The following is a 25,873-nucleotide window of genomic DNA, read 5'->3' as shown; positions in this document are numbered from 1 at the left end:
CTTTTATCACAAAACTTGGTTGTAGTGAGTTATCGTGCTTCTATTGTCTGAAAATGTCGTAGTGATCGAGTGTTTTATTCTTTAGCGGAATTTTAGTGGATCGAAATAGATGTTGCTTGGTTGCTTTGAATAACGGGGATGCAGTGAATTAATTCAGGATACGATTTGAATTTTCGTTTGTTGGCTTAGCTGTTTCCGATATGTTGGTATTTTGGATATCATGCCGTAGTAATCCGTTTAATTTTTAATCTTTGCTAAAAAAGTTATCGATTTCAGCAATGACTCTGTTTTAGATTGGAAAGCTGCACTTTCTGGGTTTTCTATAGGTTTTTGGCATGATATTTTTTCCATAGATGTGTTTGCTAACAATGCATATTAAATATTTATGTATCCGGTATCATAAGACCTCGAAGGGCGTCATTAAATAACATTTTTGATTCTCATTTTATAAGATGAAAAAAGCTCGTAAAATATTTATATTATACGATGTTATAAAATTTAACGCGTAAATTGATGGATTAGTAGCTCGTTTCTAAGTAATTCATGTTTATCCTTTCAACTTAACAGATTTTTAAAGGCGTAAAAATACTTAAAATTGTTATTACATCGTAAAATGATATTTATGTCGATACAGCACTAGAAGTTTTTAAACTTAAATTTTAACGGTTTTAAAACGCCCTAAAATGCTATTGTCCAATTTTTTTTTAAATAAAGGGTATCTTAAAGTTCCCAGCACTTATAGCAACTGGAGCAAAAATAATTCTTTAAAATCGATACTCCAAAAGGAACAAAAAATCAGACCACATTTCTATACACTTCAAAACACCTTTAAAATATAATTAGTTTCCAAAAACATGCGAGTACCTCTTAATAAAAGGCGGAATCATACACAAAAAAAAACCAAGACCAACACGAACAAACATTTGCCAAACTTCATCATACATTGCTGTCCTACAAACAAGTCATCTACGTAAAGTTGAACCAAATCACCAACGTATGGCCAATGTACCAATGTTGGTAATTGTTATGCACGTATTAAAGTTCAAGGCAGGTAGTTGGCCCAATTTAACAAAGGCTTTATGAAGGAGGATTCATATCGTTCCCATGACTATTGAAACGTCAAAATATTCCAGTGAAGATGATTCCAAGTAGCTTTTCAATTGAGATTGCTCGGCCATCTTTGTTAGAAAGAATTTGTGTAGGCGTTTTGAGTTCATGCTGTATATTTTTTTAAATGATTGAGAGCTTATTGTGTTTTATGGATTAGGTATATTAAGGATAAACTTTTGTATAGCTAGTTATATTTCTACTTTATCATGGAGAATTCATTTTCCATTGCAATTGCCTACTTATTTACATAATTTTCGATAACGTTAAAATGAACTTGTGATCGGAATCTATAGCTACTTACTAAGAAGATTTTCTCACACAGTCATTATAAATCATAGGTTTACGATTTTTATGTGTACACAAGCTGTTTTTGAATTAACACGTAGGTACATTTAAAGCCTTAATTCAATTGAGTATCGTTGAGCTCCCAAAATATCTTATACGCTTCATAACTGTTATTCTGAAATCAACTTTATTAGCCTTCACTTTAGATTGTCGTTTCAATGTGCGTGGAGGTTCCTTCTTGTATATTAACTGAGGCTTCCAATAAAACCTTCATGTTTTCAATAATCAACCGATTAGGTGTAAATCATAGTTAATCAGCTTACAAATTAACATACATATTGTAAATATCAAATAAAATGAAATAAATACAAACAAAATATAAAGCCGTCTGCCCACTAGAGTGAAAGATTCATGCTGGACCGGTTTGTATGCACCTTTAGTTACGGCATTAGTTAAACTTGGGCAGGTGATGTCTAACCGCGGTTTTTTACTTTTTACCTATTGAATTTACGACTAAATTATTTATAGTGACGTGTTTGGATGTTAGAATTTTTAAGTTTCAACTGTTTGTGTTAAAAAGTTCTAGGCGTTTTGTGGTTTTGTATCAGTTTTTTGTGAAGACAGCTGTAAAATTTAATATAGTTGATGGTAGAAATTGATATTTAACAGCTTGCTTTAAATTGTAGGTACGGAGACAATTAAATTGATATAAAAACCGGAATCGAGGTAAACCTCTGTTTAATTATATCTGTTAAAGGTTTTAATATAAACATACAACCTATCAATTAGGAAGTCAAAATGTTTGGTATACACATTCCAAGAAATACCGTTCTAAATATATATAGGTACTAGTAGTAACGCTAGCTCAGTGCAAACCAAACCACTTCTACCAAATAACGCTACCAAGAACATATACGCCAATTTAATCCCACACACTCACAAGACAGTCAGACCAAACAAAAGGATAGCTCCAAGCAAGAAGTTATCCGTATCTCATGACTATGAATACTTCGTTACCTGCACTATACATACGGCACGACTACGGAGCAAGGAAAGAGTGGAGATACCATAATGTAAGGTAGGTTAGGCGCCTTCTTCTAGGTCAAATGCGTACGGTGGGCATGACCAAACCGACCAGTTACCTTACCAGAGAACTAAGGCGTTCGGATTTGTTGAGACATCCACCATAGTAGTAAGTATAACAAAAAAATGTTCAATTCCAAAGATGGCGTATAAGGGCGAAGACAGTAACGTTCCTCAAAGCACACCCGCATTTTGGTGCATTGCTTTCTTAGGAGACTTTCCGTTGTGGCACCTCCACTAGTCATTGTCTCCATGGTCACGACAAAACTACACGTCCTATTACTATTCCCAAGACATGAGCCACGCTTGAATATCAAATACGATACAAATCTAGTCACGACAACGTACCTTAAGTCACTATTTTTAGCTGACAATAAATTAAAATGATTAACATGTGAGCTCGCGTATTGGCGACGATCCAACTCTGATAGCTAATGAGTAAGTTAATGTGGTAAGAATGCTTTTAAGTACAGGATTGATCATCTGTTTAGCTTGTTGTTAACTGTGTTGGGGTTGGTATTCTAATCGGGTATGCTATAAGCAGATATGGCATACCAGAGTCACAAACACACAAACTCTTATAAAGACTTCTTGTTGTTAGATTCTCTGGCTTTTTTGAGGCTTACGTAGGTAACGCAAATAACAGTCATGATATAAAAATAATGGAGGAACTATGCTGCAAATGTTAATGATCGCTCATTCATCTACCGACTGCGCTTTTTAGAGCCTAACCCGTGTTGCCTTAATTCCATCACAAGTTAATTCTCCTTTAAATATAAGAAAAAAAATCGATAACAGAAACAGCCCAGACGAATAAAGTTCCATATACCCAGTTCGTTTTATCCAGTGTATGTCTAGGCCTCTTCACTTGTTGAAATAGGTCTAGTAGTTGAAGCATAAAGGGCGAGCGTTTTAGGAGCTTAGTTTAGGCGGTCAGATACTGCTGACTCGAGAGCCTTATTTGAATAAATGATTTTGGTTTTGTTGGGTTTCTTGGTATAAGGACGATTGAGTGTGGTATAGAATTGTGTATATTTCGTACTACGTCACAGATTGAAAAAAAATTGATGATGATGAAGGTAAACAAAAAGTTTATTATTCATTTCATTAAACTACTAAACTTAAAGAAACTATAATTTAATAAAAAAAAAGAAAAGTACAATATAGATTATCTAGGTTACTGAGTTGCAGACCTGAAAGTGATAAATGTTAAACACATGGCCTAAGCTAGGTAATTATATCACCCTCACCCTAAATATGTTTCTCCCTTGACCATGATGTGATATACGTGGGAATTTGCACAACTGACGCCAACTTTTTAATCTTTCAGCAGCCTTGGCCCAAAAATGTGAGTTTCGGAAATATGAAGACTGAACTTTTTGCAACTAGCTATGCTTTAAATTTTATTCCAGAAAGGTTTATTTCTAAAGCAGACAGAATTGCTTTTTGAGACTTATCTTCAAGTTTATCAACAACACATTTATTACCTTAACCATTAAAATCCAAACCAAAATAATGTCCTACACGAACTTCTTCAAATAAATTAAAATCGTATTCGAGATACTTCCGAGTTCCTCTTATCTGGAGACTCGAGGCTCTCGCGTAGCAGTCGAATAGTTTCCGCAGAAGTGATGCTTACGTGACCTACATATCTGTGTTTACTGCTAAACTTTAGTTTCGGTTTTCACTAACAATGACAATTGTGGCTGGTTTGAAATTCCAGGTTAACGTATTTCATTCCTCCATTTTTGTCTACATTTGTGCTAAAGTTTTGTTAATTAGGTGTTTTATCAATAAGGCACCATGACCAACATTTAATCATTTTTGTTTAATTTTTTTTACCGAGTGTTACTATATTTGTAGTGATTAAGTCGAGAAGTGTAATTACTTGTGCTGCAACAGTTCATTGTTATCTTGGCATCAAACTTTAAACACAATCTAAATCATTTCAACAAATTCGCAATCTCCTAAATCTTCATCCCCATCTATCAAACCAACAGTTGCATCCACATCTTCAAGCTCCACATTTCCATTCAAAGACATATCTTATAAATAAAATTCTACTGCTCACATGAGGATAGTCGCATCTCCCTATACCAAGTCATGCGTATCACCCGTCCCTTGCATTTCCCATGCAGCCAGTGGCCGTCTGACCGACTTATTTCCAAACGGATTGAGACCCCTCCATGCGCCCCGATGTGCAATAAAATGTTCTTTTTTTACTGTGTAATGAATTTTTTGTTTGCTCTTTCTGTGAATGCGTTTTCAATTTAGTTGCGGATCTTTATATGGCTTGTTAGAAGACTTGTGCTTTGTAGGTTCTATTTTGAATTGAATTAGTTTCATCAAATGAAATGAAGCTTTGAGCTGTGTAAGATGCATTTCTATTTATTTTTCTTTGATTACCAATTAATAGTTGTGACATGCGTAAGTCTGGTTTCGTTATTAATTTCTAGTTAGTATTCTCGGGTGCAAAATTGAAGTTATAGTGTCGTGAAATTGACAGCAGCACTTGCTTTGATCTTCGTTTACTACTTAATGTAGCAATATCGGGTCTTAGGCTTTAGGAGTTGGAAGTTATGTTAACATGTTCACATACTAGATAAAACAGAAGATATAAAAAAAAAATACTGAAAACATTATCTTTCCACGTAAATGTATCTAATTGATTCAATGGATTTAAAAATCTAGTAGTGGATTCCAACAATCGATTAGTTACAAACACTCGATCTTTTAACAAGAACCGCGACTAAATACTGTATTCGAATCGAGACCTGTTTTCAAAAGGCATACCAACTAGAGGTACATCATAGTAACGTAAAGGGTGGTTGTACTCCGTGATATGAGTCTTGTAGCTGGCTGTGGTGTATTGATTGGAATATAATTAAGGGTTTTAATCAACTTCAAGGACGAGGTTATTTCACCAATACAGAGAGACTTTTTTTATTGAAATGTGAAAAGGTGTAGTCAAGTTTTGTGTTTGATATAATAACGATGATGACTGAAGAGTTTATACGGCTCAGCCTTCTATCTAAGGTTCTTGCAACTGTAATATGTAATTGTTTTACAGATTCTTCATTGTCTTGAACTAGCCTTTACTTCAATCGCTGCCTATTCTTATGTAGATACATACATAATTACAAAGGGTAGAAATTCCAGGCCACATTACTAACAAAACAAGCTTCAGGAAAAAACCCAAAAGCCACCAAATATTAAAACGCAGGAACTATGCAAACTGTCAGTAACAGTTTAATTTTAGAAAATGAAACGCACATTGTAGCGGCAGAGATGACATCATGTGTTCGTGACAGTTAAGCTTAGACGCAACTGGGACCGCGTCCTCACTCGGCCCGTCAGTCAAGCGGACGGGAGGGACAAATAAGAGGAATTGTATTGAAGGAGACATTGTGACGAATTATTAAAGGTTTTGCCTTAAAAATTTGTTGGGTTCTGCCCTTTTTTGGGGAGATTTTGCCTGTGATTGTGTTTGCATGTGATTGGGAGCTGTTCTGTCCTTTGTTAAAAGTTAGATAAAATTGTACCTAGTTATCTATGTCCTTCATTTTTCTATTGACACTCTTTCGAGGCTTTATAGACAGTTACAGACAGACCAAGGCTCATCGTTATTTTACGCAGCTAGTGCCTGGCCATTTTCGGTTTCATTCATTCCATTTAATTTAACTTAAATGATTCTTTATCGTTCATATACCTAAATCTATAAACAGTCATAATGATTGGATGGCAAAGGTACTCATAACACCGATCTACTGGATGACTTTGAAAAGTACGATTTAAATGATCTTAGTGTACCAATCTGCGCAATTGTTAGTCACGAACCTAACAAAATTAATCTACTAAACAATTATATCGTATCGAGTCTTAATAAGACTGTAGTGTAGTGTGTGTAGTGTGTAGTGTAGTAGTAGAAAAAGTCGTGGTGGCCTAGTGGGTAAAGGACTAACCTCTCAAGCATGAGGGCGCGGGTTCGATCCCAGGGCAGGCAAGTACCAATGTAACTTTTCTAAGTTTGTATGTACTTTCTAAGTATATCTTAGACACCATTGATTGTGTTTCGGATGGCACGTTAAACTGTAGGTCCCGGCTGTCATTGAACATCCTTGGCAGTCGTTACGGGTAGTCAGAAGCCAGTAAGTCTGACACCAGTCTAACCAAGGGGTATCGGGTTGCCCGGGTAGCTGGGTTGAGGAGGTCAGATAGGCAGTCGCTTCTTGTAAAGCACTGGTACTCAGCTGAATCCGGTTAGACTGGAAGCCGACCCCAACAGGATTGGGAAAAGGCTCGGAGGATGATGAGTCTTAATAAGAATATTCAATAGACAATAGCATCAAGTAATACAGATACTCAAACAATAACAGAAGCCGAAAAGCTATTTATAGAAGAAAAAAAAACTCAATAGATACGCAGATCATTAATCCAGTCTTAATGTTGTATAGAAAAAATACAGGCATAAGATAGGTAATTTATTTCGGTATTTATTGAACGAAGTAGTTTATTGACTCGGCTTGGTACTAATCATAGAGAAAAAAATAACTAGCGGAGGTGGCATAACGAGAAATCTCCTAAGAAAGTAAAGCGCCAAAATGCGGGTGAGCGGGGATGAGGAACGTTGCTGTGTCCGTCCTTATACGCCTTCTTTGGACAGAAGCATTTTTTGTAATACCAAAATTCGTTGACAGATGTCTCAAAAAGGAGGAAATAGGGTCCTCGCTATTTCACTCGTAACTGATCGTTTTTTGCATGCCCATCGTACAAATTTGACCTAGGACAAGGCACCTGACCTACCTGAATTATGGCGTCTCTGCTCATCTTTTCTTACTCCGTGGTAGTAATAGATATTTCGGTTCAAAAGGAATAATCTAGATTGAGTATGTAATAAGGGACGCTGTGTGTTTAGGGAAGCTTAATCTTGGCTTAAAAACAGAAGTATATAGGTACTGTTTGTTCGTGTATGTAGGGGTTTTCACGAGACTAATAGTAGGGATTAAAATGGATTTCAATGCCGAAGATCTTGGGTGTTTTTTTTAAACTTAAGTACGATATTTTCAATTCATTTGCTACAGTTCACGCCAGTTCAGTTAACCATTTGACTCTTTAACCTTACAGCCTAACATAAGTTAGTTTTTCTTCATTGGTCTGATGTAGGTTACTAAGACAATAGTAGCTCAATAACGAACTTCAGAAATGCTAAGTATTTTGGCGATAACTCTACTGCATCATCATTTTCGTAATTATTTTCAAATCAGTGACGTTATACATTAGGGAAGGCATACATTTTTAAATTCTGTGCAAGTCTTATAGATCCCTATCCATAGTCTAAACCTAATTAGATTCTATAACGGTTAGGTCTTCTGTCTATACAAGGACCCATTGTTTTAGTAAGTAGGTCGTGAGTCTCATATTAAATACTGAGTGCATTCATTATTTCTAGACAATTAAAGATAGTTTAAATGGAAGTCTGGTAACTAGTCATCAATGACGTTGGTCAACCAAAAAAAGTACCAGATATAGTGGGATACATACTGATTTTCTGTTTGGTAATTGAAATCAACATATCACAATTGATTCTTGCTTGAAATGGCTACTGCGAATTTATATTCAGAATTACTTTGTAAATTTTCGTACCCGTAATCCATTGGGTCATTATAATTCTTAAGGATTATCGCATCTGTAGTCTTATTTTAGAACGCAGAACAAGGCAGAAGAGCAGTCAAAGGGGAAGTTAGGGTATTGCAGAATGAAAACCACCTTCGTTTTTATCGTCATTTAAAATTACATACTCTAGCTAGATATAGCGAAATGACGTAGTAAAATAAAACCGATAGTATTCCGCTTCCATCAAACTAATGGCTTTGTAATACTATTGTTAAAAGCATCCATTGTCTGTATGTTTGTTTGTTTGTCGCCTATTTGTTTAAGGGACCTCTGGATGTTTGGTTTTATTGCCACTAAATACCCGTAAACTAGGGGCTGTGAGTTATGGGGTAAGTCTTGTGTATTCTGCGGTTTTTCCCATACTGATGTTGTTTTATTTATTTTTTATTTTGTTGTGTTTCGACGTTCATTGCTCGTCCAGTTATGTGTTTATTGGGAACCAAAGTGGTTATCAACATTGTTTTAATCTACTTATTTTAATATTTATATAGGGTCTCTATCATGTGCAAGATACCAACTATCTTTAAAATTATGAAAAATCACGCTAGAGACAGGTGAATTTTAAATACACGTTTCAAAAGCATTAATCTTACAATATTTTCAAAATCGACATTTTTGGAAGACGAAATTATCACTAACTATGGTAGCAAAAACCGTGATCTAAATAATATGGTCCTCAACGCTCATATATTATTTCTCATACATAAAACTGTTGCAATACGTATTAATATGACAGGTGGCAATAAAGACGGCACTGTACTGGGTTATTGCGAACAGCTGTCTTATCTCAGAATGTCCTATTTATACTTAAACGGACACTTAATAATAGCATGCAATCTTTATGAAGCGTTTCTTTATGTACATGTGTAATTGTATTGAAGGAAAAAACTTTGATGTTGCAACTGTTACAACAATTAGGGTGCTTTATGGGCATGTGATAGTTCAACTAGAATAAAGTAAGCTTAACATAATCATCATCATCATTATCGTCCTGCGCTTATTCCAATGTTATTTGGTGTCATCACAGCATGTAAGCTATGCTAAGCTGTGTTATTACTTTTCTTAACTTTATTTGGAGAGTTAACTTTGAGTTAACACTATTATCTATTTGGGCATTCGTTAGTGTTTTGTTTGCATTGTCTTAAGTACGGGTAGTTCATCTTTAAAATAACCAAGATAGCAGATCCTTCCAACTCGATCAGTGTTTTAATCCATTTTATTTATAGTAGGTTCTTCATTAGTCATTAGGTACTATCACTTTTGTTGCCAACATTTTACCATCATCTCGTACAAAACAAATAACATCATTCTCTTCACAATTGTAACGAATATCGACCCCTGTCCAAAATACCCATCAAAATAGCATTTTCCGTAACATTTTTAGAGGCGGTACATGAGAAACCGATATTTATTGTATTTCTCCCATGGTGCATGGTGTTATAAATTTTTATTGTTACTGTAATACCCCATATAATTATCATGGGAATCTGGTATCAAATCATTTGATAGCGGAATACGTTTATTGTGGTCGTAAATATCCATGGTAAGATGGTATAAATTCCTATACATTTTTAGGCTTACGGATAGATGTATCAATAAAATGGAAGTAGATGAATTGGTTTTCTTGAAGGATTCTATTAGGAGCAGTGGTAAAAGTTATCTTACGGCTGTTCCAATATTGTATCTATCTATTGTTTTCTTAGTTAACCATAAACTTGAGTATTGGACCATAGGCACTAAGTTATGTCTACGTTAAAATGTGTAGGCATATATTGTTAATTTGGTAGGTGATTTAGGAAAGCAATTAGCTGCACAGATTATTACGTATTTTATTAGTGTTTAACGTTGGTAGGTTATCGTTTCTAAGGTTATTTCAGTAATGATGATTTGTGTGAACATGCATAAATAAGTAAGGGGTGCGAGGTTTATTTGCAGATTCAGCTTTTATCCATGTTTACAAACGAAATATCTCATAGTTTTAGTTTTTTATCTATGAATTTAGTGGATTTAAAATTGCTTTGATATCGTACAATACAATAAAACCTCTAAGCAAAATCACAATTTTTGAGTTAAACTACCAGAAGAATTTGAAAATCTCTACATCAAGCCATCCCGTTCAAAACAATGACAAATCTAAACTAATAATAGCTGATTCTAATAAAAGAGAACAAATCCCAGATGTTCCTTTGTTTCACACGAGTGTCACCGTTCTTGCTAATAGGAATAATGACTTCACTAATTGAATACAACGCTACACGCATCGTTTACTCAAACATTTTTTTATCATCAACGTTAAGGGTTTGACTTGACACGTGCTGGGTTAGTTCATCTGTATACTCACTAGTATATCCAAAATGATCCTTAAGATTTAGGCAATAAAGTCCATGTTAAATAGTTTGTGCCATGAAATGTTTAGTAAGGAAATGACGATCAGACGTTGGTCGATTTTTCGCATGATCGGGTTTTTTTAGGGTTAAACATTTGGCTATGAATGATTGATTCGGGACGAATTTTGGGGTGCAGGGTATTTGTTTGGTGAGCTTGCATGTATTCATGATCAATATAAACCAGTCATGTAAGCACACAACAAAATAAAAACTATAAATTATTTGGACGTAAACCAAAATCCCGAAGCTCGCAAAAAAATCACTAAAAATCAATCCCAAATTGTTATTTCGTTCGTTTTTTTGTCACACACAAATGAAACCGATATCCAATTTCTCGCTACACAAAACCTCAACTCAATGGGGTTTACTCTATAGCTTGTTGATCGAGACCAAACAAATGCTAACCTGAACAAAAAACCACCGAACACAGACAGATCGTGCTCTCAATCAACTCGTACGCATACATGAGAACCGAATGCCTCTCAAAAAACTGATTCTATTGTTGTGGAGCTAAATTATTAAACATTGATCATGATCAAAGTATGTTAAGATATTAATGCTTACAGTTACACAAGAAATAAAACATTACCTATCTATAGTTGTTTGCAATTAATTGAACTAATGAAGAACTTAAAGAAATAGTAACTGATCACCATAAGACAGGCAAGCTCAAAGAAAATGAAGACAAAAATGAAACAGATAAACCGAATAGACTACATAATACAGCAAATACAATATCCCAAGAATATAAATAAGTTCTTACTCCAATTTCAAACAACACAAAACCAACCAATAAATAAATAAACATTGCTCCAATAAAAATGCCACAACATCAGCCGCATACGCATACACGATCCAAATGGATGTGATCATGGAACAAATAAGATCAGAATATCCAAGCCGTACATGGTAAATTAGAGCAATTGCTAATCCGATTTAAATCTGATAGGCCATTCAAGGATTCAAGAGATTTTCGAGATTAAGATACTGATAGAGTGATAGAGAAAACAGCAGGAGAGAATTCTGGTGATTTGTAACTACAGATTTGACGACTTAGAGTGCAATGACATGCATGATGATTTTGCGCAAATGTGCTCTGTTTTATATAGGTAAATGAAAAACATAAGGCATTTTGAATAAAGTTGACACTTGACAAGTTTGGGATTCTTTCAGCTAATCAACATATTTTATTTTATTGACATGTACCATTTCTTCTTGACGGAGCTTATCCTCAATCAATGTTCTAAAAAGCCTGTACTACGTTTGTATTAAATGCATCTTCTGCATCATTTCTTGTTCAGTTTACATAAGAACCGGCCTCATTGTTGTAGAATAACCGGTCGTTCTGATAACTTCCGGACGAGAAATAAGTCGTCGGGATAGCTCTCCTGTGTTTTATTTTTAAGCTTGCGTGTTTTATTCTATTTTGGCATCGAAGACGTATAGTTCCATCTTTTGTTGTGTACTTGAGCTCTCTCCTTCAATACCACTTAGAATTACTCCATGGTATTCGGTATACCTTTGTCCCCTTTGAAATAAAATGGCTAATTGATTGATGTATTTGAATAGAAGATTTAGAATTTGGGCCGACGTTGCTCCAAATTCCGAATTGTCTGTCCCGAGTCGTATTATTTCGATATCTTGAAAGGTTATCAATTTATCGGTAGGTAATAAGGCTAAATATTATGCCGTTCTAGTAACATATTTGCTGTATGTAAATAGTTTTGGAGAGTGAAATATTACTTATCGTAAAGTGACTGTCGTAGTTCATATGAGATGAGATGGGTAATGAAACGATACAGTTTAGAAATACCCAATAACAATCAGTATTAATTATATTATTCATATTTTATAATACATTGTTTTAAAATTGATGGTCCATCCTATTAATGGAACAGCTTTATAATTAAAGAACATTCAATCATATAAACAAAAGACATTACAAGCCCATCTTCGAGCCGACATTCAACGATGCACATTTCTTGCAAACGCTCGAACGGTGTCAATGGCTGTTTCGTGAGAACGTTAATGCCATACACGACAATAACGATGCCATTTACGTACAGGTACACAAAGTAGACATTAATATTACGAAGACGGACGATGGTTATACAGAGATCTACATAGTAACAGCTACTTAACCCGGGTACTCAGAAATTCATGCCTCAGCGATAACCAAGATAAGTCTTGACGGATTTTGAAAGAAAGGTGCACAGGTAAATTCTGAAGAAAGTATAAAGTAGCATGAAAATGTAAAAGATATGTTTATAGATAGACATAAATTTATGACAGCATAAGATAAAAAAGACGAAAAACAGAAATGTTAGGTAGGTACTAAAATCTATAATCTATACCACTCTAGCAATTCAATTGGAAAATTGTGATGGCATATAAATATTATTTCTAGACGATATACAAGCAAAGGCTAGAATTTTGTATGAGCCAAGTTGAGAATGATTTAATAACGTCGACCATTCCGTTTTTGTCTGTTCGAAACCAATTCCTTTATTGCCCGTTCTTTATGAATGAATGATGTTCAGGCTCGTTGTGAAAAAAATATTGAAATTCTTTATCGATGATGTTTTTGTACATGATGGTTTATCCTTTGCCGATGTGTGAGACTTTCTTTATTATGAACATTAATGATTATGGAATTTTGATACCACGATATCTGCATCCGTCTTTTTCTTACTAGTATTGAATATCGTCCAGACAAAGTTATGGATTAGTGTCAGAGGTCAAAGTGATATTTATTTGAGTATTACAGTCGATGGAAGAGCGTTCACTAGACATACAAAAACACAAATCAAAAGCATTGTAATATTTCCAAACTCCAATTTGATTACCCATTTGGATTCCACTAGGTTATCAATTTCATATCGATTGCGTTTTATTACCAAGGTTACCATGTTGGTAATTGTTACGATGGAATCTTGATCACCTTTCTTTCTTTCATTGTATGTAGCCTTTTTATCATCATTAGTCAGTACTTTGTTCATATGATATTTGTATAGTTTATCGGGTTCTATAGGTCGATCATTAGCTTCAAAACAAAACTGACCGTTACTCAAAAGCATTCTTATTGAATCTGAACCACAATGAATACTTTTGTGGTTATTCGCCAGAACAAAAGTATCTATAGATAGGCAGTAAGTAAAAATCACGTGGCTCAAGCACGGGTTATTCAACTGCAGCTTTTACTTCCACAACGAAAGCTTTGTCTAGTTCATGTTTCTTTATTTTCATAGTTCTATGTTTAAAGGCTAGACACGCATTGTCGTTGTGTCTTGCCATTAAAATATTTAAATACGTCCTAGCTTTCTGTTTTATTGCCTTTTATGTGACGTCATCGGACTGCTCCAAAAATATGATAATAAATTTGTTTTTTTTAACTGTAGGAAATTTAAAATTGTGGCTTAGTCATCGGCTTCACTTTGAACCATAGCTCGTTAGAATACTCAATTAATCAACGAAAAGTCAATCAATTTCTCGAAGCAAAACAAATAACCGATTGATTTGAAATTCAAATCGATCAAAAGTAAATCAATCGAATCTAAGTCGACACTCGGATTGAGCTCGACAAATCTAAATCCAGATCTGATGCAGACGCGTTAATAACAAGCAAAGCAGGAAATTAGAGCAAATAGACTATTGGCACAAAGGAAATGACACTACCCGTTCCTATTATGAAGTGAAAATTGTTTGTAATCGAATTCTCACTGGAATTTGACAACTTTGTTGAATTCTGCTCCAAAAGTCAACGTAACAATTAATTCAAACGAAATTTGTATCAATTTAGCTTAGATAATAACAGAATACGTAACAAAAATGAAAGGACTCTACTGGAACGGATCTAAATAACTCAAAAGAACGAGAGAAAATTCCGAGTTTGTTAATGAAAATAGATAAAATAGTAAGTACAGACGGAAAGGATATAAATTCTGGTGAATTTGCAACACAAATCGCACTGCAGTGTCTAGTGCAGAGCTTTTTGTGTGCGGGTTAAAAGAAACCAACTTATTAGCATATTCCATAGATTTCCACCCCCACTGCGGTTCACGAACATAATACATTAATACATAACAACAGTAATCCTCAAAGAAGGCACATTACCGATTAAAACAGAGTAACAAGCGATTTATCGTAGAAAATGTTTTATATCATTATGGTTGAACGCTGTTTCGTTGGTAGTTGCACTGAGTCACTGTATTGTATCACTGTTATAGTTAACTAATAACACTTATTAATACACTGTAGCACTAATGTTATTCACGTTGGGTTGATTATGAAGGTTTTAAGGTTTTTTGTTGTGTGTGTGGGAGCGGTACGCGACGCGCGTGCGTGCGCGATGACGACGCGCACAGAACTGACTTCCCTACCTACCCCTGGCTAGGGTTTTCGTCCCGGCCGGCGAACAGACGTTCCGTTTTACGGTGTATATTGATTGTTTTGATGGTGATGGATGTAGCGTGCTTTTGTGCTTGTAGACTTGATGTAATTTTTGTTGGCATTTTGTTTATATTTTGGATTAGTTTATTTAACTCTTTTATATGCTTTACTCTCTATAACTATAAATTGCTTTTAATGTGTATTATAGGGTTATAATAACAACATAAGTAGTATTTTAAATAAATTAAAGTACTAATCATAGATATTATGTTCGTTTCTCATAGTGTACGGAATAACAGTATCGCGATTAATTTGAAGATTTTCATAAGAACAGAAATTATAAATACCTAATAACAGTTTAAATTTCGAATTGGGTAAACGTCATTGTTAAACATCTCCACGTAAAACGAAACGTCAATAAACAAGGGCAGCATTATCCCTATCTCTTTCACTCCATCATTTACAAAAGGTGACAGAGTAGCGCGTGTCCCTACCCCAAGTCTACCCTTCTCAATACATATTACAACACCAGTCTACCATGACCCATCACGTCAAACAATTTGTTCGGTCAAAGGGGTCAAGTAAGACTAGATGATATATTATAGGGTTACGATACTTACGATTCTAGGGCTAACAAATTAGAAAGGGGAAGAAAAAATGTACCAATGTCAGGTTTATTGACATTTTGCAGGGCCATAATTAAGGTTTAGCGAGGGCCCGAGTTGTTATCGACACGCCGTTAAATTTTTAAAGCTCGATTTTCTTAGCAATTAATTCTTTGAATTGCCTATAAAGGGTAATGCGTTTGCTGTTTACAGGAATTAGCCTTTTTTGATTTTGTTAATTAGTTTGTTTTTGGTGTTTGGTTTGCTTTTTTAATTGGTATTTTATGAGATAAAAAATAAAATTAATTTCATACTAGCCCGTTCATTTAAAAAAATACATAGAATATCGATGAAAAAATATAAAATGAAGAACTTACCACGTTCTAATTTTGAAGACCCAAAAAAACGTATAAAAACTAAAATTGATCGCAACGGCCAGTAATAATTCATATAAATATACAAAAGACAGTAACTCAGTAGCGACATCTATACAAAACTTTACAATACAATCGCAGTGAAAGTATGCACTATATCGTAGAGTATAAGTAAACCTAACGCCTACAGAAGCACTTGGTGGGTTAACTTAGTAGTATCTAAGTTGTGATGATAGATGGCGCTTTTACGATATTCTAACTTGAAGGTGTTGCAGCATAAACTATAGAGCCTTGGCTGAAACAGAGTTGCCTCGAAATACTGAAACGGTATGTAAGTTGTACTTTGAAGTATCTACCTGTTTCTGGAGCAGAATTTTTAATAACGAGGACTTGATGCACCCAGCATATTATAAAGTAAAGCCACCCTCGATAAACAGGCTAACTAGCACTTAAATATGGCAGATGGCATGGCAGAAGACATCTTTTACTAGATGTCCCAAGTTCCCGTACTGTGGCACATTCCGAGTCGCCTATTCCTCGAACGACAGCCGCCATTAATGCTCTCCTGAACTCAAACACAGATCTTGATGCGTTTGCGGATGAATGGAAGGTGATAATGTCAGCATGTTTGAATTTTTGTGAGAAGGATGCATGACTGAGTTAAAATTAGTTATAAGTTAAATAGTGTAATTGGCTTTGGCCGTTCTATTTTAAATATATAAAATATAGTTTCTGAAATAATTGCGTTTTAAGAGTCTTTTCAGTTTAAGAATATTCGTAGGGATTTTAGTGCTTAACTATAGTTAGTGAGAGGAAATCAGTTTACAAAAAGGCGACCTTATCCTTAAGACTTCTAGCTAAGTCCGCCAAGTTTGTTTATAGGGCCAGGCCCGGCAAGTTTTCATTGCAAAAGTAATGAAGATTGACAGTCATTCAGAGACAGTTAATCTGACCTCCACAATCCAGTTCCTAGGTAAAAGTAGCCTTGATACTTGGTAGACTGTGTATGCAAGTTTTTGGCTTCTTAGTACAATCGTAACGACTTTCACAGACAGCATATACTTATCTTGTTTTTGAGGCTTAATATAAATCACATGTCGTTATGAGATAGACGGCCTTTAGAATCTGGGTAGATGACAGTATCTTAAGAGTTACCATTATCGAATGAAAACAGACAAATAAAAATTTCAAATATTTTATTTTTGAAACTTATCGTATAAAAGGGTATACAGGTTTAACCACATATCACTTACAATAATTAAGTCTATGTCTTTATAAAACACCTATTTATACTAAAATTAAAATTTCGCTAAAACTGACTGGTTTCCTTAGTTTAATAGCAATATAAAATATCTTTGGGATTAAAATCCCATTCACCCACCGAGACGATAAAATACAAAAATTGTATAATTATTTATAATTATTTTGTAAAAATAATCAAATCACTCCCATTACACGTAAGTTGATATTAATCTCAATCAATTTAATTATATTTACATTATTTAGTAATACTTATTTTAGAAATCACTGTACTTGATTTTATTTTACTTTCGCAGAAAAAAAAACATGACAAAAATTTCGAAAATAATCATCAAAAATATTTGTTTTTATGACAGTTTGAAAAGCACATCGTACCTAAATGATTGCTTGTACTTTCATAAACAAAAAATAATTTAATCTTTATTTACAGTTATTATTACTTATAACTAATAAAGCTTAGTATGGACGGAAGTAATGGAATTAATGACTTCTAAAGACAAGTCTTTTGGTAAAAAAGTATTTTAGTGAGCAAAAATTTCATTAAAAGTAAAAAAGTGAGACAAAATTAAATTCTTCCTGCGTGCCACTGGCCTCATTTTGCGGATTTTTATTAAACAATCTTGAGGCTTAACACTTATAAGTAAAATATGATTAAGTCCACTCATGAGGTAGTTTTACCTAACGTTAGATAAACTGTTTAAAAAGAAAAATATAAAAACAGGTACAAAAAGGTATTTTTCATAATTTTTTGATTTCGGAATTTTAGATGCCAAAAATTTTGATAAATTATATGAAAATTGTAGACGCACCATTTTAAAGTAAAAGTTAGCTCACAAGAAATATCTATTTATACACTGGATCTAACTGTACATTACATTCAAAGAGTCTGAGATACGATTGAGTGTTCGTAAACCGACAAAACAAATGAGTGTGGTTGAATTTGCGTTTCGTTTTCCTCAATAAGTGTACAAAAAGGCGACCACATCTTAAAGACGTGTTGCTAAGTCAGCTGGTCGAGTGGTCGAAAGCTTCACGCCGCGCTAACTCAAAGAAATTACACTTTCTATCATCATCGAGTTACTTTTTTGTATTACAAGAAGGGACCGACAAAAACTCAAGTATCTCTGACTCTCCATACAAATTGAATTCATAAAAAGTATACAATCTAACCTAACTATGAAGTATAGGCTATTGCACTTTTTCTTTATCTGTTATGTCGTGTATGACGTGACCGTTCGTGTAACCATTTTGCAAATGGCCATTGGTTTTAACGTGTCCATTAAGTTCATGTTTTAGATAACCATTGAGTTCTCCATTTTTGACATGTCCATTAAGGTTCCCGTTTTGGACGAAACCATTGATGTTACCGTTTTTGATGTAACCATTGATTTCAGTGTGAATATGTTCGTTTAGGTCACCATTTCTGACGTGTCCGTTCAGGTCACCGTTTTTGATGTGTCCATTTAGTCCATTTTTGAGGTGTCCATTGACTGTACCATTTTTGAGATGGCCATTGGTATCACTTTTGACCATTCCATTGGGCACATGGGTATCGTCGTTGTTGTTGTTATTTGCAGCAAGTGATAGAGCTTGTTTTTTTGGCTTATCTTTCTTGTAGGCTTGCATGTAGAAGTTCATGAACAGAACTATGAAGATGGTCGAATGCAGGATCAGGCCGGCAGCAATAAATCTGAAGCAAACATTTAGCATTTAATTGAAGATATGGATTAAAGATTATTTTTATGGGATCAAGTTTCTAATGACTATATTAAGAAATGATCGAAGGTGCATTAGATGCATACGTGTTTTGTATGTCTTATATATGTATTTCAAAATGTTTGTGCACTCTTGATATACTTCGTGCGACATGATTTGACACAATAGAGTAAGCTTTTCTTGCACTAGATAACTTAACCAGTAGGTATAGAGGTGCAATGAAATTGACATAACACAATAGTTCATGACTATTGTGCACGATTTGATGTTGCGCAGCTTTCTGATAATAAGTTACATACTATTACTGTTTTGCTCAGGCTAATCCATGTCTTCAATTTTGCAAGACATAAATACGGAAGAAGTTTTGCTCAATTTTGCTTTGACTGGATTTTTTTCAATCTAAGTACTTTTGTTTTTAAAGGTATAATTTAAGTACTTACTTGGGATAACCACAGTCGTATACCAAGGCGCTCATGGAGTGGAAGAGCACCATGAAGAATTGGACCTGAAATAAAATACAGTGTTTTGAGTATTCGATATTTTAGACATAAACTTCGTAAAAGTGATAAACAGGTAATATTATGCAATTATGGACGAGGACTTTTAAATAATCAATTGTGAGTTTTGGATGGCTAATAGTTCATTTTGAAGATAATTGTGAATTTAGTCGTTCTAATACCGGCCCGGTTCTAATGTGTGCACTATCATTCATCTCCATATCAAACTGAAGGCGGAAATGTCGAGTGCGGGGATTCTTACGAAGTTTTGGTTTCGACCTATTTCGCAAATGATTAAAAAAAATTGCAGCGTCACTTTTTTACTTAATAGCTTAGTTGCACTAGACCATGTAACATAATCTCGCTTATATCTTAATTACCAAAATTATACAACAGGAGGGCTCTAATTAGTTAAAAAATGTAGAAAGTTCTCGAGCTTTCTCTGTTACAAAATCACTTTACACGAGTTTTATACAAGAGAGCATAAATATCGTATTAAGGGCTTCTGAGAATCCGATGACTCCAAACGTCTTTTTGTTTCACAATCAACATAATTTTGGGTTTTTAATAAAGGAATTGGAATCAGAGAAAATTACATGTTCTGCTTTCAAGAATTATACGGCTGCAAATCACACGAGTAATTTTTAATCGGAAATTATTTCTGTTGAATCTCATGAGCCATTTCTCATTGATTGATGAGTTGATGGACGATAGCTTGATAGACATTATATGGCTGTAAAATGATTGATAAATTGGTAAAGAATGTCAATGAGGCTGGTGAGAATAGTCTTAAGTTCATTTCCTGATCAGCATTTCGTATTTGTTGAAGGAAGTGTTAAGCTCATATCTGGAGGTATACTATAATATTATAAGCCTAAAGAGTTAGTTTGTTTGCTTGAACGTTCTAATCTTAGAAACTGGGCCGATTTGAAAAACCGTAGTGCTAGATAACCTAAAACTATCGCGGAAGAATAGGAGCTACTTTTATTCCTGGTGCATAAAGTAGCACCTACGGAACGCGAGAGGGGCTAGTGACAAATAAGACCTAGACGTGGTTATTAAAAATACTTTTAGGAAAATATATTCTATAGGTACCAAACCAAGACCAACATATAACTAAGATATCATCAACATAAAGATGGCCGACTACCCAGCCAAGTTAATTTAAGTGCAAAACATTTTATAGAACGTGTGTTTCCTAATGGAGAAAGGATACGCGTTCCGCTGCGGTGTCGCAACGGTGGCTAAATGTTGCCAAGCTCGGATGCGGGGTTATGTTACACCGTGGTCGTATTGAGTGGGCATTGATTTATTTATTGGTTATTTGTAGTGAGGATATTTTGAGATTATAGATATCGGTATAGATAGATCAATGGCCCATCTACGGATGCCTGTGTATTTTTGGAATAGTTGCAGGATACTTTGTCTTTTGCTTGGAGATTCCGCGGTAGATAGAGCGAAAGGAAGCGTCTTCCCAATTGAAACCTGAAACCATTTGTGTTATAGGGACTACGGTCACTCCTTATAACTATTCTGGACCCCCTTGTTAAGGTTTATACGTTTCGTAGAATATTTGAATAAATATTACAAAACTGTGCCACGTTTTACGGTTCCATGCAAAACATAGTAAACCATAACAAATTACATCGGTTTATATCTAGGTTCCATGGCAAAATTTTTATGGAATTTTTAAACACGATAGCAAGTGACTTATATCGTGACTGTAAAAGTGATAATAATCTCCAAAATCGAAATATTTATTAATAAAACTAGCAACTACGGTGTAAGTATTCGGTGCGTAGTATATCCTAAGGCTTGCGCAAACGCCGCTCGGACGCAAGGAATGCGAGGCGCGGTACCAGCTATCCTTATTAGTAGTTCCACGTTACTGACGGAAGTATTTACTTTAACACCTTTGTGGTACTTTGCGTTTTAAGGGTGAGAAAAGTAACTCACTGTAAACCCCAAATATAAAAAAAAAACCTAAATTATTTTTTTATGCATAACTAGTCGTTTTCCAACGGTTTCACCCGCGTCGCATGGGAACCACTACCCGTACCAGGATAAAATATAGCTTATGTTACTCGCAGATAATGTAGCTTTCTAATGGAGGAAGAATTTTTAAAATCGGTCCAGTAGTTCTTGAATTTATCCATTACAAACAAATAAGCAAAGTTTTCCTCTTTAGAATATTAGGGTGATTCTTCGAGACCGAGTGTTTTTGACTCATTGATCTGGCTCAATTTTTTTTTGCTCTTAGACCTAAATTGACGTAATAGTTTGACCCAGTGCCTTATGTGCAATATCATACATCGAAGGCATCGAATTGCATCACGTAGATTAGGATTTAAAAGGTGCTGATTAATTGCTGGGCCAGATTAATTGTGACTGTACAGATTAATGATACTTCCTTTATTTTTCCAATGATCTTTATCATAAAACTAGCCGTTTCCCCGCGGTTTCACCCGCGTATCGTGGGAGCTATTGCCCGCACCGGGATTAAATATAGCCTATGTTACTCGCAGATAATATAGCTTTCTAATGGTGAAAGAATATTTAAAATCGGTCCAGTCGTTTTTGAGTTTATCCATTACAACCAACCATAAAACAAACAAAGTTTTCCACTTTATAATATTAGTATATATATAGTATAGATTCTACCAAATATTGAAATAATTACTCCTATTACTACTTAATTTATCACTTTTTTGGCTGACACAAGAAAATAATTATGAATTAATTAAACAGTAACGCTTTCATTCAAATTAATCATTTATTAAACCTCTTACGGTTGTTAAATCACACTAGCTTCAACGCTATAATAATTATATGAAATGGTAAACTTATCTTAATAAGACCTCTTAATAACACAAAACAAAACGAATCTTAGCTTAAAACAAAATTAAATTCACCGAAAACAAACTCTCAATTAAAAAGAATTAAAACTTCCTAATCAAAATCAGACTTAATTTTTCAGTACGATAGGAACTCTAAGCTTGAGATAGTAGAAAACTAATTAATATCCTACCTATGTAAATTAATAAAAAATATTAAATTTTTCATCATCAGTGTCTATTAAGTATGGATTTATATTTTCTAAATCGACACTAAAATGTTTACTTCCATCTCTTAAAAAAGTATCTATTGATCGAAAATCAGGTTAGATCTCCCAAACTTGCAGAACGCTGAATAATTAAATTTCAGTTTTTCAGGAACTTTTTATGAAAATGAATCAGACGTTGAGATTAATTTCTCCTATCAGTAGATTTTTGTTTTCTTCTTTCCTGCGTATATAGTTTTGTCTATTCCTTCTTGTTTTTCTTTCCATTATTCTTCATTATTCAAAGAATTTTTCTGTCATATCTTCTCTTATCCGCTAGTCGTTTTTCTTAGTATTTCTTCTCTTGATTATAATTTTCGTTATGAAATTTTGAAATTATGGATCTAAAAAAATATAAAGCTATTCTAGCGACAATAAAAAAAAAACAAAACCTCTAGCACAGAAATTGAACTTCGGAATAAAAACCAACAGCTTTATTTTTTTGTATTACTTACTTAAGTAATCTTATTGAAATTAAAAAATAAGTATAATTATTTCCACGGTATTTGAACAAAAAACAATGCACTAGAAGCCAACACAAATTAACAAATAAGTATACAAACTACAATTAAGAAATGTCTTTAGACATACCTGTAACATATGCCCGAATTTGAATGAAATCTAATTCATATGTCCCGCTCAAATTCATCTGGCTTTAAGAGCCAGATGAATCCAGACTAATGGGGGACAGAAAAATGAGGAATTCGCAGATTATCAAATCCTGCTCCTTTATTTATAAACGTAAAGCATCAAACATGCAATTAATGTTAGCAAAACCATCTCATAAGACACTTTGCCTTGGCAACAAAACGATAGCAGATACACACTATCAGTTAATTAAGACAGATTGATATGACTACTTGCCTTACAAACACCAGATGACAACTTGCAATCGTATTTTTTTGGAAAAATACGTCCCCTCACGAGCACTCGCTGTCACCGTTCGGTGCTGACCGGTGCGATCACTTACAAGTAAATATTACTTTTTCAAATATTTTTTATTTACGTATAGATAATGATTGAACAAATCGAGCCAGCTTAATGATGAATTTAGTCGGGGACAATTTTTAAATTTATGTAATTATGAAAATACACCATTTTCTTTTATTTTAATGTTAAAATATTAAGAAACACATATTTAAAGATCATTTGGATTCATTAGTTTTATTGTAACGCGACCGTAGCTCGCAGAAAGTTAAATAATGCAGCAAAAACCGGCGTTGGGACACACCAGATTAATTAGGTTTTACTGTTTTCTGCTAACTTAATTATAGTTTTTTTTTATAAATTCTAATTAGTTACATGAGGCGTCGATAGACCTTTACCTTTTACATAAAACCTGAAACTTTCATTCCAATCGAATGATATTTTCATATGTTCTTCGGTCAAAAACACGTAAAAACTGTGTTTCGAAGAATCACCCATTAGTATAGACATGCGTTATTTAAAAAAAACCGGCCAAGTGCGAGTCGGACTCGTGCACGAAGGGTTCCGTAAATTACAGTTAAATCAACCTATCTCAAAAACTATAAGAGATACTTTGATCAAACCAAAAATCGTTGAAAGAGTTAATTAGCATGCATCACCTCTATTTTTTTTAGAATTTTATACCCCGTAGTTATAAAAATAGAGGGGGGGGGACATACTTTTTACGACTTTGAGAGCTGATATCTCAAAAACCGTTCACTTTAAGAAAAATGTTTTTTAGAAAACTTTATATCATTTTAAAAGACCTTTCCATTGATACCCACACGGGTATGTACATCGAAAAAAATTTCATCCCTCAGTTACATGTATGGGGGGCCCCACCCCCAATTCTTTTTTTTACTATTTAGTGTCATATTTTTGTAGCGGTTCATACAACACATATTCCCATCAAATTTCATCACTGTAGTACTTATAGTTTCCGAGTAAATCGGCTGTGACAGACGGACAGACGGACAGACGGACAGACGGACAGACGGACAGACGGACATGACGAAACTATAAGGGTTCCGTTTTTGCCATTTTGGCTACGGAACCCTAAAAACTAGAAGAAAGTTTGCAGGCCTGTTAACATTTTTAATGACTACTAATTATATTCCACGCAATTTATTTAATACGCAAAAATTATACAAAAGCATGTTTTTGGTTTTTGATAATGCAAATCAGGGCATTAAAACGACACTTAAAGCATATTAAAATTTAACTCATTATATTACTTTTATTTCTCGTTTTTATTTTTATGATTGATATGAGATCTAGATTTTAAATACAAAAATTAAGAATTTCAATTAAATGTTACTTATAAATATTTATTATCTGTGTACTTAAGTTAAACACGTCAAAAGAGGATTTATAACATTTCAATCCTTGTTAATACTGTAGAGCGTAATAATAGTTTTAGTCTACTTTACAAAAATATGCGATAAATATCTATTTTCCTTTTTAATAAGGGTTGAAATTAAAATAAATTCAAACACATGCAACTCGCATAGATGACAAAACCAATAGGTACAAAATAATTAAACAATTTAGTTTTAGCAACAAATGAATGGTTACTTGTGAAATATTCTAAGAGATTTCTGTTCGTGTCTGTAATTGTTGAGGTAACTAATAACTAGACCGTGCTTCGGCGACGGTTTATCTAGATAACCAACTAACTGGCTGTATGTCTGTCTGTTGACTCGTTAGTTAAGTGTTGGGTTAGACTTGCGAAAACTGTTAAATCTGCTGCGGTTTTCTCTGAGGTAGTAATGTGAAAATGTGTATAGTTGGTCGTTATTAAACAACTAAGTACATATTATTTAGACGAGTATTTACTATGAAATACTAGGTCTTTCAGAGTTTGGATGGGTCCTAAAGAGTACATTCAAAATATATTTTTCTAAGAACTAATCTAAGATTGATCAGTTTGCAATGTGAATTTTCCTTAAAAGTGGTTTATCTATTTTTCTAAGCAATCTGGGCACCTACGCTAAGCAACCCAAAGCTCCGAAACCTGACTGTTTAGGTCTCGTAGTGACTACTATTATATCGGAAGTTTATTGTTTTGCAATACAAATTCACAGAGTTATACGGACTCACACTACAGCTGAGAGGAGAGCATTCATATTCAGCAAATACTGAGTCAATAAATAGATCTAAAATGATTGGCTTATATTTTTAAACTAATACTTACTAGTTGGAGAGTGGTAAGGTGTTTCTTCCACCACAAATACTTCTGGTACTGAGGGCCCATAGCAGCCAGCATGTAGTAGCTGTACATGATCACATGCACCAAGTTGTTCACGATGTTCGAGAATGTTCCATGACCACCTAGAATAGAACAAATGGAGATTTTAATTAGAAAAAGTCAAGTAGGTACTTACTTACTTAGTGCAATAATAAAAAAACCTAACTCTTTTTCGCAGTC

General features: G+C 34.2%; 2 protein-coding genes across 5 annotated transcripts in view; both read right to left on the bottom strand.

Annotated features, from left to right (window-relative positions):
- LOC110370491 (uncharacterized) overlaps window positions 1–14,934 on the bottom strand; it is a 94,557-nt gene extending 79,623 nt beyond the window's left edge. For both annotated transcript variants that reach the window (XM_064034276.1, XM_064034277.1), the window contains exon 1: window positions 14,652–14,934. The gene's annotated coding sequence lies outside the window, so the exon portion shown is untranslated. The remainder of the gene's footprint in view (window positions 1–14,651) is intronic.
- Window positions 14,935–17,087: 2,153 nt separating this feature from the next.
- LOC110370478 (very long chain fatty acid elongase 7) overlaps window positions 17,088–25,873 on the bottom strand; it is a 58,780-nt gene continuing 49,994 nt past the window's right edge. For all 3 annotated transcript variants that reach the window (XM_064034186.1, XM_021326299.3, XM_021326298.3), the window contains exons 6-8: window positions 25,640–25,776; window positions 19,323–19,387; window positions 17,088–18,856 (exon numbers count right to left, since the gene is read on the bottom strand). In XM_064034186.1, coding sequence (XP_063890256.1) covers window positions 18,355–18,856; window positions 19,323–19,387; window positions 25,640–25,776 — 704 coding nt within the window. In that variant the 3' untranslated portion in view covers window positions 17,088–18,354. The remainder of the gene's footprint in view (window positions 18,857–19,322; window positions 19,388–25,639; window positions 25,777–25,873) is intronic.

Source organism: Helicoverpa armigera, chromosome 4, assembly GCF_030705265.1.
Source record: "Helicoverpa armigera isolate CAAS_96S chromosome 4, ASM3070526v1, whole genome shotgun sequence".
NCBI lineage: Eukaryota > Metazoa > Arthropoda > Insecta > Lepidoptera > Noctuidae > Helicoverpa > Helicoverpa armigera.
Note: the sequence above shows the minus strand (reverse complement) of the source record. Positions and strands in the feature narration are given on the sequence as shown.